The sequence below is a fragment of the Lissotriton helveticus genome, chromosome 9, assembly GCF_964261635.1.
Source record: "Lissotriton helveticus chromosome 9, aLisHel1.1, whole genome shotgun sequence".
Classification (NCBI taxonomy): domain Eukaryota; kingdom Metazoa; phylum Chordata; class Amphibia; order Caudata; family Salamandridae; genus Lissotriton; species Lissotriton helveticus.
Window position 1 is genome coordinate 608445329 of NC_136070.1, and position 18758 is coordinate 608464086.

Genomic DNA, 18758 nt, shown 5'->3' on the forward strand with positions numbered 1-18758 from the left:
CGGTATTGCGAGAGGGGATAGAGGTCCAATGTGAGGGGTGGTTCGGAAGTGTCTTGGTAGTGCGCTTAGGCCTGTTGGAGGTATTGCGAGAGGGGATAGAAATCCCATGTAAGGGGTGCCTAAGATGTGGGGGGGTGTTGTTCATTCGTTGACATGTGGTCGTGCGGGAGGGGTGCGGGAGGAGTAATTCTTTGAGCGAGTGAAGCTCTTCTTTCACTTGGAGGAGGGCGGTCATAATTATATCCAGCGTGACGTTGGGAGTGGGGTTAGAGTTATTGGCAGGGTAATCAGCGACAGGCGGCGTGAGGCAGATGCGGGACGAGTGGAGACTGGTCGTTGTGGGGGGGCAAGTGTAGTGCTGGGGGGTGAGAGTGGGGGGACAGATGTTGAGGGGGGAGTGGGTACCAGGAGTGGAGGGAGGGAGGGAGTGAACTGTTGAGGGAAGGGTGGAGACTTGGAGTGGCGGGAGGGGATATGTTAAGGGTGGGGTGTATGTCTGGCCTGGGTTGAGTGTCGGGCATACGGGGGGCGCTGATGAGGGGGGAGTGGAGGCTCGGAGTGTCGGGAGTGCATGGAATGAGGGGGGCGATGTCGAGGGAGGGGTGTATGTCAGTATTTCTTTGGGTGGGGGTGGGGGGGGAGATGTTGAGGGAGGGGTGTAGGTCTGGAGTCCGTTGAGTGCAGAGACTGGAAGGGGCGCCGTTGAGTGAGGAGTGCGGGCTAGGGGTGGCGGGAGTGCAGGGAGTGAGTGGGGAGATGTTGAAGGAGGTGTGTCTGACATGAGTTGTTTGAGTGCAAAGAGTAGGGTGGGGGGTGATGAGGGAGGAGTGGGGGCCAGGAGGGGGGGCGCAGGGAGTGGGGGGAGAGAGGACACGGGTGGGGGAGCTAGGTGCGGCGCGGGTGTGGGGGGTGGCGGGGGTGGGGAGATTGGAGGGGTAATTGGGAGGACATAGAGTCGCGTTGTGAGGGTCAAAGGCGGTGGGTCGTTCTGAGACGTTAGTTGGACGTGAGGAGCTCTGGTTCAGTTGTATTGGAGTATGAGTGGAGGGCCGCCGATTTGAGAGGTGCTCTTTGAAAGTGGGGAACAGGTCGTCTAGTAGTTCCAGGTTCCTGTCTGTGGCTTGAATTAGAACAATCCCGTTATTGTAAATAGTAATGGCTGTACTGCCAGGGAAGCGATTGGATGGAGCGATGGAGAGTGATAGTCCATGAGCGGATTTCCTGATGGTGGAGACGTTGAGCAAGGCCTGGAAGGTTTTTCTCCATTGAGCTCTACGTGCGGTGTGGAAGATGATATCGGTGTTCAGGGATCCCTTAGCCGGAGAGTAGTAGGTGTCGGCAAAGGGTCTTTCAGGGTGGGACCTCAGGAGGTTGTGTTTAAAGCGTTTAGCGGCTTTTTTTGTGAGTGCGGGTGGGTAGATTATTTTAAATGTGTGATTGCCGCAGTGATCCATGTTAGGAAGCTGCAGGGTGGGTGTGGGAGATTAAGCAGGGGAGATGTGCAGGATCGCAGATAGATGCAAACAAAATACCAATGCCTGTATACGGTATGTTACATAGGTCAAAAGAGGCGACTGCAGACCATATGTTACAGGTGTCAGAAAGGGCACTAGTGGGACAATATGTTACATGGGTCACATGAGATAGCTGCAGACCATGTGTTACAGGGACAGAAGAGGCACTAGTGAGTGAGCTCAATATGTATTAGCAACTAGGTGCATTATAGGCATAAAAGGCGAAGGGAGCAGCATACATAGGTATATAACTATATATATAAACAATCAGCTATGCGTATAATACTGCTGAAATATTGTGGCAAAAACATATGTCCACTGCAATTTAAAGCATCAGGTGACGCTAGTGAGCAGGGTGAGATAGGTGCAGCGTGAATTAAGTGTAGGTGGATATATCCAGGTACACGTGGCAGTGTAATACTGCAGTAAAGGTATGGACTCTATCACACGGAGGTGTAGGTACATAGATATGTGAAAGGTAGACAATGTACTCGAGTGTGTGGTGATGTAAATACCTGAATACATGAATTTGGGCGTAGTGCAGTGAATTATCCCCACACAAATTGTAGGGCTTTGGAGTAGTTATCAGTACACATAGACTGTTCTATCCCCCCATTAACTGAAACCAGTTGACGTCCATGGATAGGGTCTTTTGTTTGTTCTAAAACTTGTGAGTGGAGGGCGACCCTGTCCTTTCTCCCCTCTGTGCTCCATTTGTGAATTTGACTGGAGCCTGGAGCACCAGTGCCTGCTTACTTGCTAAGACCAGTGTGCCCTATGAGGGAGAGGAAAGTGTTGGAGGAATCAAGGACTAGTGGGGAGTCCTGTTGAGTGGACTCCCTTAGTGAGATAGCAGGCAACAGCTGCAGCACTGATCGGGTCACTGCCCGTGTGCAAGTAAAACTCGGCAACACTTGTATGCCGTGAAGTGGGCTGTGGATATCGATGTGCTGATCGGACTGGAGCTCATATGCAGCGAGCAGCTGGCGACCTCATATGCCATGAGGGGCCGCTGTGAGAAGACTGACGTGTTAGGTGGACCATAGCCCTTGTGCAGTGGCCAGCCGGCGACACCATATGGCAGGAGAGGCCACAGTGAAGGACCTGCTGTGCCGATCGGGTCAGAGAACGTGTGCAGTAGAGATACGGTGACCCCAGATGCCAGAAGGGGTCACCGGGACCATCAAGAAGTGTGACGTGGTCTTGATCATTGCCGGAGGACTGGAGCCGCTGTGGGAACCACTGCGCACCTACACTAGTACAAAGGATCAGCACCTTTGCACTACTTGCCCCCGCCCCTCCCCCTGATGGGACGAACCAAAAGCTTACCTTGCCAAAAGGAGCAGCGAAGACCCTACAGCCGCTGCAGTTGCAGGACCGCATGCGAGGAATGCAAGGATTGTCAAGCACAGCCCAAAGGAAAGTGTGTAGCAAACTCACCTGAATCAGCTGCTGATACTCTTGCTTCCATGGAGGGTGCTTGCTCAGGAACTCTGGTCACTGATCCTGCAGGTGGGGGTAAGACTGATTTTGGGCAGTCAGCTCAGGGTGAACTTGCTTGCTAGTCAGAGTGAACTAGTGGGAAGTAAGGCTTACCCTGGATGTTGCCTATATTGAATGGGGAATAACCACTACTGCAACAGCAAGGAGGGAGTGGGACTCAGGGAACTGTCCAAGAAACACTAGCGCCTGACCTCAGGGTGACCGTGTAGTTGTTTGTGAATGCCAGATCTCCCTATGTGTTTTTAGCGGTACAATGAATAATACTCTTTTGTCATAAAAGTGAGTATTTGGCTAGACAATAAGTTATTGCTACTGCTGCACAAATTTTGGGTTGTGAGCCTGTATTCACCCCCTGTAGCCACCTCCCCACCACCCCCAACTCCAAAGGGAGCCTTTGACTGCTCGGACCATGCTAACCTTGCGACTCAAGTGTTGAAGGGGTACTTGGCCCTGTTACTCAGAATCCATAGGTCAGGGCTCATGACATCAGGAGTAAAACACCTCCACCCCACAGTTGGGCCCAGTAACCCTGCTTGCTCCCGACACTTTGAATGGGGTTCTGACACATGAGCGATCTAACTGAGCTGCACCGGAGATGCAGTCACAGCACCTGGAGAAGTAGCCACGTCGGCTCATTATTGCCAGATTCGTACCTAATATTTAAACATGACCCACTAAAATCAAGAACATTTTTAGAAAAATTGGCCGAGAATCCTTCCCCTTCCATTTACGGTGAAATTCTCCAAACAGCACCTATTCCACTCAAATTTGGAGTAGTCCAGCTATTCACACCTTCAAGGAGAAGCTGTTCGAAATCCTGTCCAAAGCCGTCAGTTGCCCAATTGGTTTTGCTCCCAAACTGGTCTTACTTCATAAAATAGTGGATCCAGATGCCAATATATATGCACGACATGTGGTTCATTTGGGACTGGTCATGGTGCAAAGACACTGCCAGCTAGCGACTCCTCGACTCCACATCCCTGGGGACCTGATGGCTTAGGGGAACGTTTAAGTCAAACGAAAGACTCCCTTTGGGTTTGTATGTTAAATATCAGGCAATCTCATTTGACACTTCATTGGCACCCCTAATAGTCTAACACGGTGCCCTTCCCCTTTGGGTAGTATGGGCCATTCTCTATACTTTATTTGGCTTAGAGAAACGAACAGATGTCTTTTCTTGGAAAAATATATTAATTAAGTAAGGGGCTGTTCCCAAAAGCATACGGTATGGAAAACCTGGCAGAACATTTTCAGTATGAAATACCGAAAGGGAAGGGAGCTGGAAGACCAAACATGGAGGATGGGGAGCGCTTGGGAGGCTATTTTGAACATGTCTTCCTCGTTCCTCTTAAACTGACTAACAAAAACACCTAGAATATGGTGCTATACTTTACCAACCTTAGCTGCCTGAAGACGGCTTGTGGTCGTAACTGCTTAAGTTGTATCAAAACTGCAAGGGGGAAAGAAAAGGATAAAACGCGTGGTGGACCATAACATATAACCCAATAAAATACATATGTTTATATGCCCACGAGGCCCAATAATAAGATACATGAATTGTCGATAATAGGATTTTTCAAATAAAGACAGTATTTCAGAAAAAAGGCATTAAGTAAACATAAATATTTATTTTAAAGAAAAGAGTTTTCCAGTAAGCAGCCAGCGTGTTACATGTGAGCACCTACTTCAGTGGCAGAATAGCAGGGAAATGCTTTCAGCAACAAGGCATTCTCTGCCCCCTCAACCCTGCCGTCCGAGGAATGTATCGAAGATATTTCTGATTTCAAACACAAAGGTCAAAAAACATTTCCCCTCTTCGGAGTGCCCTACCATGTCTGTGTCCTTTAAGGGCATTCTCTGCATCATCAGATATGTAAAGGGAATAGCAGCCCATGTTTCTAATTCGCATGTTACTGCTGGTGTACGGAGTCATTCAGGTTACAAAATCAAACTGAATTATTAATTTCCCAAAGCATTGGGGAATATGTTGTACGTTTACAGGGGACATTAGCAACATCATTCTTGTTTTATTTTGTGTTGTTCTTTATTTTTTATTTTTTTTATTTAAGAACAGCTAAAGGATCAGTATTTTCAATGTTTTAAGTTAGGAAGATTTTGCACTGGGATACCCCAGACTGCTTACAATTCTGCAATATGTGCACCCATGCTGCATACCTATACAAGAGAAGAATCTATTTCTTATTTTTCGAAAGCACTGGACTCTTCAATGTGCCTTAGCAGGAAGCAAGCAAAAGAGTTTCTTGTCTGTCTCACTGTAAACATTGTTAGGTTACACGGTCTCCAGCAAGTACACATAAATCATGGAAAGCGTCTAGCAAACTGTCAACCCAATCACCCTATGTGAGATTCTGGTGGAGACACAGGTGGCTCGTGGTTTCTGCCTTTTTATTCAATCAGTCACGTTTAAAGGCTTCTTGACTGAAGAGTCTGTTTGGGAGAAGTTAGGCCCACTCCTGTCTGGCATTCAAAAGTCTTGCGTAATAGCAAGTGTCACCCTATGGTGCAATCTTTCATCAGTAAACCTCAAAGTGCCTGCATTAGGTTAAAGTCCTAGTTAATATTATCTATAAGAACAGTCTCTGTAAAATCTGAACGCCATGGCCTGAAATTATACACTTCCCAAAGTTTTCCAAAAATGTAAACATACTCCTTGAAGGGGCAGTGCATATTAGCCTAGACAACCGCTCTGCAGTATTGTGACCCTCTGACATGCCTTGCCAGTGACCCTCTTTTTTGAATACTATTGCATGAGTATACAATCAACCTTACAAGTGCAGCTGGTGATGTTGCTTCAGTGGAGACCGCAACATGGAGAGCAGAGCCCACTTTGAGGAGCACGGAGTAAAGAAAAAGCAACTATTCCATTGGGAGAAGGTTTGACTAACCACACACTTGTTAAGAGCAGTGCAAAGCTCCACCAGTGTACTTCCTCCATGCTCTGCCTGAACCATCTCAATGAGTGAATTTTAGTTTCTAGACGTAGCCTTAGGCAATAGGACATTAAAGTGAGCCAAAGGTGAAGTAGGTTGGCCCCTATGTGGAAGCTTGTTGACTATTCAGAGGACTGAGATTAACTCAGGCTGACTCAGGGTCAAACTGGTTTTTAATGCCAGTCTACAGGGGAAGAAGTTATTATACGCCAAATGAATAACTCCAGGCAGTTCTCATGATATCGAAGACCTATGACATCTGTCGGTGTTACGGACACATCCATATAGGTCTCATGTTATCAAGAGGCAGCGGGACAGTTCCCAAACTGGCACTCGTTTTAGAGTTGAGCATCTTTCCATACAAACCTCCTTATGCACCGAGGCGAGATACGAGTTGCAGGTTTAGCCATTATGGAAATGCATCAAATATCTGTTCGTTTAAGACATAGGCACCGTTGTATTTGCTTTTTAGGACCAGGACAAACTGTGCCAGAAGTGAAAGATTCCGACTAGCGAAATCTAACCTTATTTTTTAATCTAATGAATGGATTTTTTTGTATTTTATAAGGAAACGAATGTTTCATTAATGGCTCATCGGGTTACCAACAAAAATACCTTACTCCAGGGCGGTGTTTGATCTGTCACCCATATGGCCATGTCTATACCCATCAGATTGGCATTCATGCCCTTTGGAAGATGGCTCTCTTTTGATCCCATTATGTGCTCATTACTTCATCCAGAAGACATCAGTACTTTCATTCAAATACTTAAAAGCCATTCTGTTATGGTCTTGAAAAATAGTGTTCAAATGTATAAAAGTGTAACTCCTGTCCCACAATGCATTATGCCTGCAATAGAGTGGATGACCAAGCACCAAGCTAGAAGGATTTAAGCATTTTCCGTTTTCTAGCCAAGCTTTCAGAAGGAGGTCTCATTCAACCTTGGTTTCTGTGGAACTAGTGGCAGACTTGGGGATCCTACTGGTGCTTCAGCCCCTCCAACAGCTGCACTTCTTGCAGGCGATGAAGGAGAAGCAGTCCTAACTGAAGGCGTTGGGCTTGGAATTGTGGGTTTGTGCACCGGGCTGCTCGGTGACCGTGGATTCTTGCTTTTCAAGACTGGACGTCCCTCAGGCTCCACAGAGTGGCTGTGCCGTCGGACATCAAAGTTATTAAATTCAGTGGAACGGGCCAATTCCTGGCACCTCTCAACAAAGCTCCCTCCTCCTCGAGGTCCATAATTAGGCTTAGTATCGATCGTGTTGCAGGCAGCTTCAGAGTTGGTGATGGATTTCCGCAGTCGAACTTCTTTGGGCTGGTGATCAACGAGAAGTTTGGAAGGCTTGGGGTTGCTCCAGAACAGGTCAGCTCTGTTCAGAGAGGTCAGGCTGGCAGTTGCATATGGCTGAAGATTGCAAAGGCTAACAAATCCATCTCGAGGTCTGTTCAATGGAATGGGTAGACTATCTCGGTTTGAACGTGGACAGGTCGAAAAGTTGTTCATGCCGCCACGGGATGGTCTTTCTCTGGCACAATCACTTGACTGAGACTGGAGGCTAAGGAAAAAGGAACAAAAATCTTTGTTAACTTAGGCACAAAGGGGAGAACCGCTTAAAATTTACGTGTGGTACTATAAACATAACATTATTTATACAGCAAATACACAGAACAAGCAACGAAAAAAACAACTGAAGCAGAGGACAGAACTCCAGCAGATACTCAAGTTATCTGAAAGCCGAAGCCTCAATTCACATGTAGGCAATGATGTACCCACTCACGCTAATAAATCCATTTATCATCCACCCACACAATCATATATAAGCCATCCACTTATGTGCAGGCCTGTCTATTTGCATTATGTGGGTCTGATTATGTGTTGTCTGTGAATGTATTTGCTCTTCGGGCGAGTAGCTTACATGTGGATAGGTTTATATGTATCCTTAAACACTTCGCTGCGGGGGTAATTCCCCCGCTGTGCTGGGGGGAGGGGGGCGTGCACAGCGCCCGCATGCTCATGACTAGCTCAGCTCGTCATGAGGCACGGCGCTCCTGTGCTCATGACGAGCTGAGCTCGTCACAGGTGCATCGGTTCCCGTGGAACGCTCAGCACAGCAGGGGAATTCTCCCCACACCCGAGCGTTCAACGGCTCATGACGAGCTAAGCTCGTCATGAGCACCGGAGCACCGTGCCTCATGACGAGCTCAGCTCGTCATGAGCATGGTAAAGGTTAAATGCTATATCATAGGTGCGGTCACTGTAATTTTTAAGGCCATAGTATCTATATATCTGAAGTCCTGCATCTAGGTCTACAGTTTTTGTTTTTAAGAATCCTGTTACCGTACCTATTCTTCCATCTCCCTGGGGGGTGGGGGGACAGTGCCTTAGAGAGTGGCTCATGCACAGTGCTGGTCACATCTGAGGAGGCAATAAGCTGAGGTACAGCACAAACGCTCGCATTGGACCATAACAAAGCACGTACACAGATAGGATCTAGCCACACTCGCTCCTCTGCAGATGAACCAAGGATGCAGCGTTCCAACTTAACATTTCATCAAGTTCAATTGTTGAAGACGCCTCTCCGTGTACAGAAGAAAATACCCCGATGGACCTATTACAGGTGGGTTTTAAGGCAGACCACAGCCCCAAGTTAGTTGTCCTATCAGTACATAATGATTTACGCAGATTGATCCATGGTGGTGATGTTGGGTCGTGATATTCTTGGATCAGCATTACTCTCCACATCCTTCTGACCAACAGATTGGCAGTGGTAGGTTGTTCAGCCTTAGTCCTGGATTGGACTGAGCTCTTATTTGGCAAACGACGTCTAGATTGTCCTCATGCCTCCTTCCCCAAACCCGGTTCAGGAAGCTGAACTGAGGGTTCCCAGGATTTACATGGTCCCCTTTCCTATTCCATCAGTACATGAGCTGCTTTGCCAATCTTCTCCACTTTGCAGGGGACTTAGTTTATATTTATGCGGATGGCACCATGCTGAACTTTATTAAGTACAAGCACTCTCTGTTAAATGAAGGGGCACAGGACCAGACCACCTTAGCGCTGTGTGTTTCTCCAGTACATAAAAGTAAATTAGCTCACGAATTCTGGCATATTTGGATTGTACACTGTTAAGATAGTCCAGCAGGTTAATGAACCTCCTGCTGAGATGTTAATGTAATGTGACATTTAAAGCCTTAAATTTCGGTGGGATAGTTTGTGTCCGTAGTCCATCTGTAAGGATATTAGATGACACAATGTCACCAAGTACGTGGTGCTACAGTTCTGTGTTCTCATTTATACCATTGTGTATGGCGTTCCACGCCAGACAATATAACAATATCACGCATAAAACAAACATTTTTAAAAGAAGAGCTCATGACAGGAGCATTCTGTCCTCGGTTACGTGGAGCCATCTGGTAACCTTATTCTTCAGGGGTTCATAGAATGAGCACAACTGAGCCATATGGAGGTAATACCAGTTGTTAGCACACAGAGGATGTGTTATGCAACAATTGAGCACTATATGATGTATTTAATGTGTGGGTGACATGGTGGCTGGTGACACTTATGATAGTACTCTTTAGTGAGTTTACCTTACAAAAGAGGTACTTAGGCACTTGCTTTAAATGTGCCTGAGAAGTCACAAAATGTAGGGGGCGACTTACAAACTGAGAATTTGTGCACGCTTGTTTAAAAAATGTATATGTTCTAAAAGGCTAACACAGGAGATGATGGACGGAGCGCTGAAACCTTTCAGACATTCACCCACAGTCACCGATCTGGGTTGAATCCATCATCATTCTTTAGCTCACTTTGCCACCCCAGTTCAGACCCAGCTATATGCAAATCAGTCTTGACCCTATGCCTCATGGAAACAGTGCAGCCTGAACTGCCAAGCCAGGTCTTCCCTGGACGGTAAACAAGAATCCTGGGACCGGATTCGGGGTAACAGCCCTCATCAGCCAGGCTATCTTGAATCCAGTGGCAAAGTGAGCAAGGGACCAACGTCTGGGCATACCCTGCTATCTTAGGGCGAACAAAGCAAACACAAATAGTGGATGGAGGAAGCTCTGAAACTTTTCAGACACTCACCCCCAGTCATAGATATGGGTTGAATTAATCGTCGTTCTTTAGCTCTTGGCTTGGCAGTTCGGGCTGGACTGTTGCCATGAGGAACAGGGTCAAGACTGATTTGCATACGGTTGGGTCTGAACTGGGGTGGTGGAGTGAGCTAAAGAACGATGGATTCAACCCAGATCTGTGACTGAGTGTCTGAAAAGTTTCAGCGCTCCGTCCATCATCTAAAATGACCACTCTTATGATGACAGTAGCCTTTCCCGGTGGTGGATGATAAAAATCTTTCTGAAGCTTAGCCCACAAAAATTCAATTGCTGCTCACCCAAGGAGACCTGTCTAGTGGAAGGTTGTTTGGCCATAGACTATGGGCCATGCTGCTCTGTCTGTTGAGGCAGTTTGACCGGTCTCACGAGAATAACATTTGCAAGGTTGGATTTTTTTCAATTAAGAGTCATGAAGAATGTGCTTCCCTTCCTCTTCCCTAAGCATTACTCTAGTTACTTACTGGCGCACCGTTTTCCTTACCAGATTCGTGCCCTTCTTTTAAAACGACAGCCAGAGTGCTGCACAATTGAATGTCTGATCAGCCCCGTTAACAGCGGAATCTCCGTACTAATATTTTTAGGTATGTGCTATTTTAATTCATGCAACCTTAACACAGTTGGTTGGGTTAATTTCTCCATCTCGTATACACACTGTTGTTTAACCTTAACAGATAATATTGATGGTGCTATAGTGCATCTGTCAATCTGTAACGTCTCTGCTCAACATGAAGTGATCTGCCAGTACGCAAGATATTTGTCTAAACATAATAGGGGACTCCATTGGCAAACTCTATTTTATTATTTGCTCTCCGCCAGGATAATGTTTGAATTCTATTAACCATATTGTTCCTGTAGTAAGGACAATACAAACGTTTTTCCCCCCTCTTGCCTTTTATATAAACTTTATTCATTCATGTCTTTTTGATCTTAGCGTTTTCATAGTGATTGACACGCTCGCCCAATTACCACAAATGTCACTAAGACAAATCAGAACCTGACGGTGCAGTGCCGTAAGCTCAATCTTTCAGGTGAGATCACTTATATACTATTAGAGTCGCATCCTTGTTCTCTCTACTTCTAACCAATTGGCAGGCATAATTGAAGCGGGGTTATAAATATAATCTGTGTGAAGGTTTTATAACACTGGCACATGCGCACCTTAATGTTTAGTTCCTTTATATCAGAAGACACTTTTGCCTTGAACAAAATGGATATCGAAATGCGGCCAGCCCCCATCCTGTGTTTTGCTGCTATAACAACATTACAGTACCGCCCTATAGACAAGCGGTTATCTTTACTGTTAGCTCATACAAAATACTATCATCTAATAATTGGCAAGATTCAGTCTTAGTCACCTTCGTCTTGGGTATCTAGTTCTTGGCCTATATGCGCTATCTCTTTACTTACACGCTCTGTCTTGAATCTTGTTTCCTCGAAGCCCACTCTAGGATACTCCCTAATGTAAATTCAAAAACTGTTATTTTTTTTTTTTAAATTAGAACTATGACTATGTATGTACCGGCAATTAATAATGTACTTAGCTAGAAAAGTCTGTAAAAATCTGTATTAAAGACTGTCTATTTTAATTTTAATTTTAGATTCATTATATGATGGTACTTTCCTGACGAAGACACTTGGTGTCGAAACGCGTTGAAGAAACCGTCACCATCTCACCCTTACCATCATTTTTATATTTCATGTCTGTTTTAATTATTATGTATATGGTTTTTTAGAAAATATATGCATTTTTTTGTGTAATTTGTATTAAGAAAATTATTAAATACTCTGATGATTTTTTATGAAAATCGTTTTTTAGTAAAGTGTCATTTTTAATTTGCTGGTTTTCATTGCACTTTGGAATTTTGGTTTGCCTGGGGTTGTTACTTGTCATTATAGAATGTGCTTCCCTTCACCAGTCCACTATGGCATGTATCATTGATTAACACCTTGATATATTTTGCTGTGGCAATGAATGCTCTACACCATTCGCAGCTTGTCCAGAATACAACTGCCGTGTTGATTTTGGGCCTTTCGCTGCTCAAAGATATCAAACAAGTCTATTACAGTATACCAGACTTTTAGACGGCAAAGTCCAAGTGTCTTGTTCCTTGTCTGACCAGCTGAAAACTCTGTACGCCTCAAATCAGAACAAGTACCATTTTGGGACCGTGAGTTTGGGGAGGCAGCTTCAAAGAGCCGGTACTCTCTCGCTATGTGCTGAACCAAGCTGATTCAGGAAAGACTCAACCTGGCTCTTTACTAGATCTATCCCAATTAAATCATATCCCTGATGTAACTGTCCATTTTAACCTGCATAGTGCATGAGTTTTCTCATTAATGGTTACGTGTTTTATGAAAAGCACCAAGAAGATCTGCGAATATCCCCTAACACTGACTCTGGCTGTCATTGCACCGTAGCAATATCCAGTAGCTCAGCCAATCCAATGTCCATGGCCAGCATGGGAATAATGGTAAGAGCTCCTGCAGATTAACACGGATGTCATTGAGATGGCACAGTCTAGAAACATCATCAAACTCACAAGGCAGACGGACGTGGAGGACCAAACCTAAGACACTGCTGAACAGCCAAAGATGCAACTACAAAACAGGACCCATGGATTGGCCGGAGTCTGCAAAACATAGCTGAGTCTCAGCAGTTTGGGTCCAGAAACCGCCTCAATGGAAAGGGTTTTCTGAAATCAACATGCAGTAGCAAGGTATCAAGATAAGGGGAGATCTTCTGTAAAGTTATAATTCATTGAAAAGAGAAACTACATTTCCAATCAACCAATTTTCAGGACAGAATAAGGAGTAGTCACCATGATGCACAAGAAAAGCCACGATCATGGTAAAAAAAGAGGCAGGGAGTGCACCGACTGGACGGATCAGACCGAAACAGAGAGCTTTGATATTATAAAGATCTCCCCCAAAGGCTATCCTAGGAACCCTCCGACGAGGTTGCCATTTGGTAATATGTTAGTGTGCGTCCTTCAGTTCTACGGCGCACGGGCAGATTTCAGTTCAAGAGTCAACAGTCTATGTTTGAATGTGTCTCCTCAAACGGAGTAGCTCGCTGGGTAAAATACTTTGAAGTGGTAGAGCCCCAGAATGGTTCAGAGATTCCCTTTTCTCTTATCCTGTGAAAAAGCTGAACCCCTCTTTGTTCTCATCTACAACCGGTATTGAATTGATGCTCGCCTACGACACCAGGCCAACATTTTCTGAAGGAGCTCATTATGGACCCAGTGGATGCAAAGTACTGTCAGCAGCTCATCTGTGTGAGATTTCATTGCTAGAGATAGAGTAGAAAGTTTGAAATTCTTAACCCGGTACAAAGGGACATGCAAGCCATGAGCTTCAGTAGGCACATTTTAAATTTCGTTTGGGCAGCCACATTTAGCCGATGAAGACGTCTCGGCGCATCATTCACCCTACCACGCAGCTTGACTGTGTGGGTGGATGGTACAGCCCTAGGCTTTTCCCCAGTACATAAAAAAGCAAATGACTTCACAAATGCTGGAATATTTGCATGGTAAACCGTTAAGACAGTATAGTAGGTCAATGAACCTGCTGCCGAGATTTCTATGTAATTTGCCGTTTGCAGGCTCAAGTCTCACTGGGGCAGAGTTTGCCCTACCTCCTTCTGTAACCTTACTAGATGATGTTATGTCACCAAGGCCGGTGAGCCCTTAAAATCTCGAGCCTGACTCAAGCCAGATGCCCGGCTTTAGCTTGGCTAGAGGTCCTCATTGACCCTCGAGCCCAACAGTTAACATAACAGAGTTAAGAAACACAAACAATGACGCATTATCTATTGGCATCTTTTCCCAATAGACAACACTTATGTTGCCATTAAAAAAAAAAAGTTGTAAAAGCTTGTTTGTTTTCACAAGCACTGAAAAGCAGCAGTGTGTTACAACTCTAAAAACACAACACAAATGCACAGCCTTTTAGCACCTCTGTCTAAAAGACGACAGTGTTGGTGTTCTTTTAAAGTTGTAACAGAATGTGGCGGGAGTATGTGGCTTTATGTTATGTTAACAAAATTTATAAAGCGCATGGCTACCCCAGCACCGGGGCGTCCCAGACACAACTGCCGACATTGGACCTGGGGAACCAGGTTCGAGTCTCGGCATCGCTCAACATTCTGGTCAAATCACTTAATTTCCCCGTGCCTTAAAGAACATGAAGTGGACCATGCGTAATGTCGTTGATGCTTATGTAAAGCGCTCTAATACTTTTGCGTCGAGTTTGAGCTATTTAATACTACCAGAAAGAGAAAAGCAATGTTGGTTTTCACAGGCTGTGAAAAGCAGCCTTGTGCTACAACTGTAGAAACCGCCACCATGAGAATGAAAGCACTGCTTTTAGCACAACTTCACGGACTCTCAGCCCAATGCCCCAAGGAGGGCTGTGTTAATAACATTACAGTACGCCTGCCCGCACTGCCTTTAGGCACATCATCACGGCAACACGACGAAAAACAATTTACTTGACTTATAGAACCCCCCAGCCCAATGCCCCAGGGGGAGGGCTGTGTTAATTACTTTATAATCAGCCTGCCCTGCTCATTCATCAATTTCTGCTGGGCTGGAAGCTGCGAGTTACATTTTCATGTTTTTTTTTTTTTCTGGGCTCAGCTTGTACTTGGGCTCTCACAGCCAAGCCGGACCCTTGGCTCGGCTCGGGCTCAGATGGTCCCATGAATTCTTGGGCTCGCCCATCTCTACCAAGGATGCAGAGCTCCAGCCCTGGGTTCTCATTTTTATCATCTTAATGAGTTCTGGGAGTTGAAGTCCTAGATCGCTTCAGCAGCAGCAGTTAGAAATACACACCTGAAAGCAAGGATTTTAAAAAGAAGGCCCCATGACAGGAGCACTGCATCAATGGCTACGTCGAGTCGCTGTGTAATCAGATTCTTCAAGAGTTCACAAAATGAGCCCCATTGAGCAGGCTGGTATCAATACCAGATATTCGTGTATAGAGGATGTGCTAAGAAACAACTGAGCACTGTGTGAATTATTTCATCTTTGAGTGGCAAGACACCGAGACTGCGGACAACGGTGGTGGCTGGTGACACCTATCATAGTACTCTTTAGTGAATTTACCATTAGGCAGGGCTTTAAGTGAGCCGGGTCCTATTGGGTCTGAGCACCGGCAGTAATTTAAAAGGGCAACTGAGACGGGTCCCTTTTGAGTTCTATTTTCAGCCCAATGGTTTAGCCAGCAGAAAAAAGCATACTGAAGCAGAAGGAACAAACCACGATAACCTTTCCATGTGCGACTGGCAGGCAGTAACTTGGCGCACTGTTGCACTTCCCGCACCCGGACCAAAGAGAATAAACAACAGGAGGGAGAGGGCCCAAGAGACTTTCTTTTCTGTTCTTGGTAGAGGATGAGGGCTATCTTTACCTAACACGGCTCTCTCCTAAGAGATTCACCTCATGGCCTTTGCATTGCACACAGGACCAACGGACCCTCAATCAATCAATCAACCAACCAACCAACCAAGCCTCAGTCGGAGGGTGGTGGTGGCGGTCAAAGAGCCAAGCCTTGAACTTTTTCCTTCTGGCTCCTCCCTGGCTTCTTTTGCTGCTGTATCGTCACCCTTCTGAGAGAACATATAATTTTCCGTGCACACTGTGATAGTAAATGGTGAGCGATGGAGACCGCAGGCAGTCCAACTGATAGTATGCATTTTTTTAATTTTATTTTGCAGCTGCAGGACACAGGTGGGTTTGTGCCCATTCTGGAAAGGGAAATAATGTATTTGTGCCCATTCTGGAAAGGGAAATAATGTATCTGTGAAAGAAAAAACTTTGTCAGACCAACAATGCATGCTGGGCAGGGGTGCAGCCTCCATTTGTGCAGCAGGTGCAGTGGTACCAGGGTCCACTGAACCATGATTATTTTTGTATTTTATAATTTCAACCGATGCCATGGCCCATTTTTTCCTTGAACTGGGGCCCATGACACACTGGCTACGCTTCTGACAATAGCTCCGATACAGAGATGTGATAATGGAGTATGAAGTAATTGTTTTGTTTTTACAGTTTCTCTTACCACATTCTGCAGAAGGACTGTGGCCAAGACTCAAAAGAAAAAAGAAAAATGTGAAACTGATTCTTTCTCAAGTGGGACAGGCACTTTTCGCCTCTGATCCCTTGCAGTATTTGTTCAGCCTTATCATAAGTGTGTTCAGTTTCTGGACTGCACTGTGGTGTCCTTGCACCTTCATACATCTCAGGCAGCAGCCTCACTTTTACAATTTTTGAGTCACAGATTTCTAGATTGACTTGATTGAGGCCAAGCCATTAATGACATAGGCCCGCCCCTTGTGAAGTACTCCTGGTCACACTTCTTTGACCATGACGCACTGAGAGACACCGCCACCCCTCAACTTTTTTTTTTATATCTCACTTAAAGGTCTGCCATGAGGTCTAAGGCACTTGCAACAATGACTGACGGTGATCTAAATTTGTATGAGGCACTCACAAAATGCGCGGGTCGACATAAATTTAGAGTAAAAATGGTGTAAAAAAAACTATAAAATAAAAGCGTTCTAAAACGACCGCTCCTACGAGGACAGTTCTGCCTCCTTTCTTAAAAGCGAGACTAGGTGAGAAAGACTGCGCAGACATGGATCTCTCTGGACCCGACGATCACAGGTCAGGAGGCATTGCCTGGAATATCACTTTCTCATTGTAAATCCGTCAATCAATCAATCATGGCATTTGTATCGCGCGCTACTCACCCGGAAGGGTCTCAAGGCGCTGGGGGGAGGGGGTTGCTACTGCTCGAACAGCCAGGTCTTGAGTTGTTTCCTGAAGGCGAGGTGGTCCGGTGTCAGCCGGAGGTGGATGGGGAGGGAGTTCCATGTCTTGGCTGCCAGGTAGGAGAAGGATCTTCCTCCGCCGGTGGCTCTTCGGATGCGTGGTACGGCGGCGAGGGCGAGGCTTGTAGAGCGTAGCTGGCGGGTGGGTGTGTAGAAGGTCAGGCGGTCGTTGAGGTACTTGGGGCCCAGGTCGTGGAGAGACTTGTGTGCGTGGGTGAGAAGTCTGAACGTGATCCTTTTGCTGACGGGGAGCCAGTGTAGGTCCCTCAGGTGTCGGGAGATGTGGCTGCGTCGGGGGATGTCCAAGATGAGTCGGGCGGATGCGTTCTGTATGCGCTGGAGTTTTTTCTGTAGTTTGGCTGTGGTTCCCGCATAGAGGGTGTTCCCGTAGTCCAGTCGGCTGGTGACGAGTGCCTGGGTGACGGTCTTCCTGGTCTCGGTGGGGATCCATCGGAAGATCTTACGGAGCATACGCAGGGTGTTGAAGCACGATGAGGAGACGGCGTTGACTTGTCTGGTCATCGAGAGGGAGGAGTCCAGGATGAAGCCCAGGTTGCGTGCGTGGTCTGTTGGCTTGGGAGCGGTGCCCAGGGCGGGAGGCCACCAGGAGTCGTCCCAGGCGGAGGGCGATGGTCCCAGGATGAGGACTTCCGTCTTGTCTGAGTTCAGTTTCAGGCGGCTGTTCTTCATCCATTCGGCGACGTCTTTCATCCCTTGTTGTAGGCTCGTTCTGGCGGTGTCGGGGTCTCGGGTGAGAGAGAGGATCAGCTGTGTGTCGTCGGCGTAGGAGATGATGTTGAGGTTGTGTTGGCGTGCGATGGTTGCAAGAGGTCTCATGTAGACGTTGAAGAGGGTTGGGCTGAGCGAAGATCCTTGGGGTACGCCGCAGATGACTTCGGTGGCCTCGGATCGGAACGGGGGGAGGCGGACTCTTTGTGTTCTTCCGGCGAGGAATGAGATGATCCACTCCAGTGCTTTTTCTTGGATCCCGATGTTGCTGAGGCATTGCACTAGGGTGCGGTGGCAGACGGTGTCGAACGCTGCAGAGAGGTCCAGGAGGATGAGGGCCGCTGTTTCCCCGTTGTCGAGCAGGGCTCGGATGTCGTCGGTGGCTGCGATGAGGGCGGTCTCGGTGCTGTGGTTGGCTCAGAACCCGGACTGCGAGGGGTCGAGGGATCCGTTCGTCTCGAGGAAGGCTGCAAGCTGTCTGTTGACGGTCTTCTCGATGACTTTGGCAGGAAAAGGGAGGAGCGAGATGGGGCGGAAGTTCTTGAGGTCGGTGGGGTCCGCTGTTGGTTTCTTCAGTAGGGCGCTGAGCTCGGCATGCTTCCAGCTCTCCGGGAAGGTGGCGGTGTTGAAGGGTGAGTTGATGACGTCCCGGAGTTGGGGTGCGATTATGGAGTCGGCCTTGTTGAAGACGTGGTGGGGGCAGGGGTCGGTTGGGGATCCGAAGTGGATGGTGTTCATCGTGCGGGCTGTGTCTTCGGTGGTCACCGTGGTCCAGGTGCGGAGGGTGGCGGTGGGGGGCGTTGGTTCGACGATTGGGTGCGTGGAAGGTGCGCCGAAGCTGTTGTGGATGTCGGCGATCTTGCGGTGGAAGTACGAGGCGAGAGAGTCGCAGAGATCTTGTGAAGGAGTGATGTCGTTGTTGCTGGTGCTGGGATTGGAGAACTCCTTGACGATGTTGAAGAGTTCCTTGCTGTCGTGGGCGTTGTTGTCCAGTCGATCCTTTAGTGATTTCTTCTTGGTGGTGCGGATGAGTTGGTGGTGCTTGCGGGTGGCGTCTTTGAGGGCGGTCCTGTTGTCTGTGGTCTGGTCACGGAGCCAGGCTTTCTCG

At 47.0% G+C, this 18758-nt stretch overlaps 1 protein-coding gene across 1 annotated transcript in view; it reads right to left on the minus strand.

Moving 5' to 3' along the window:
• Positions 1–4625: 4625 nt before the first annotated feature.
• The window catches only part of SHKBP1 (SH3KBP1 binding protein 1), a 306095-nt gene continuing 291962 nt past the window's right edge, over positions 4626–18758 (minus strand). Inside the window, exon 18 of the mRNA XM_078660638.1 lies at positions 4626–7523. Within this exon, the coding sequence (XP_078516764.1) occupies positions 6887–7523 (637 nt within the window). The 3' untranslated portion in view covers positions 4626–6886. The remainder of the gene's footprint in view (positions 7524–18758) is intronic.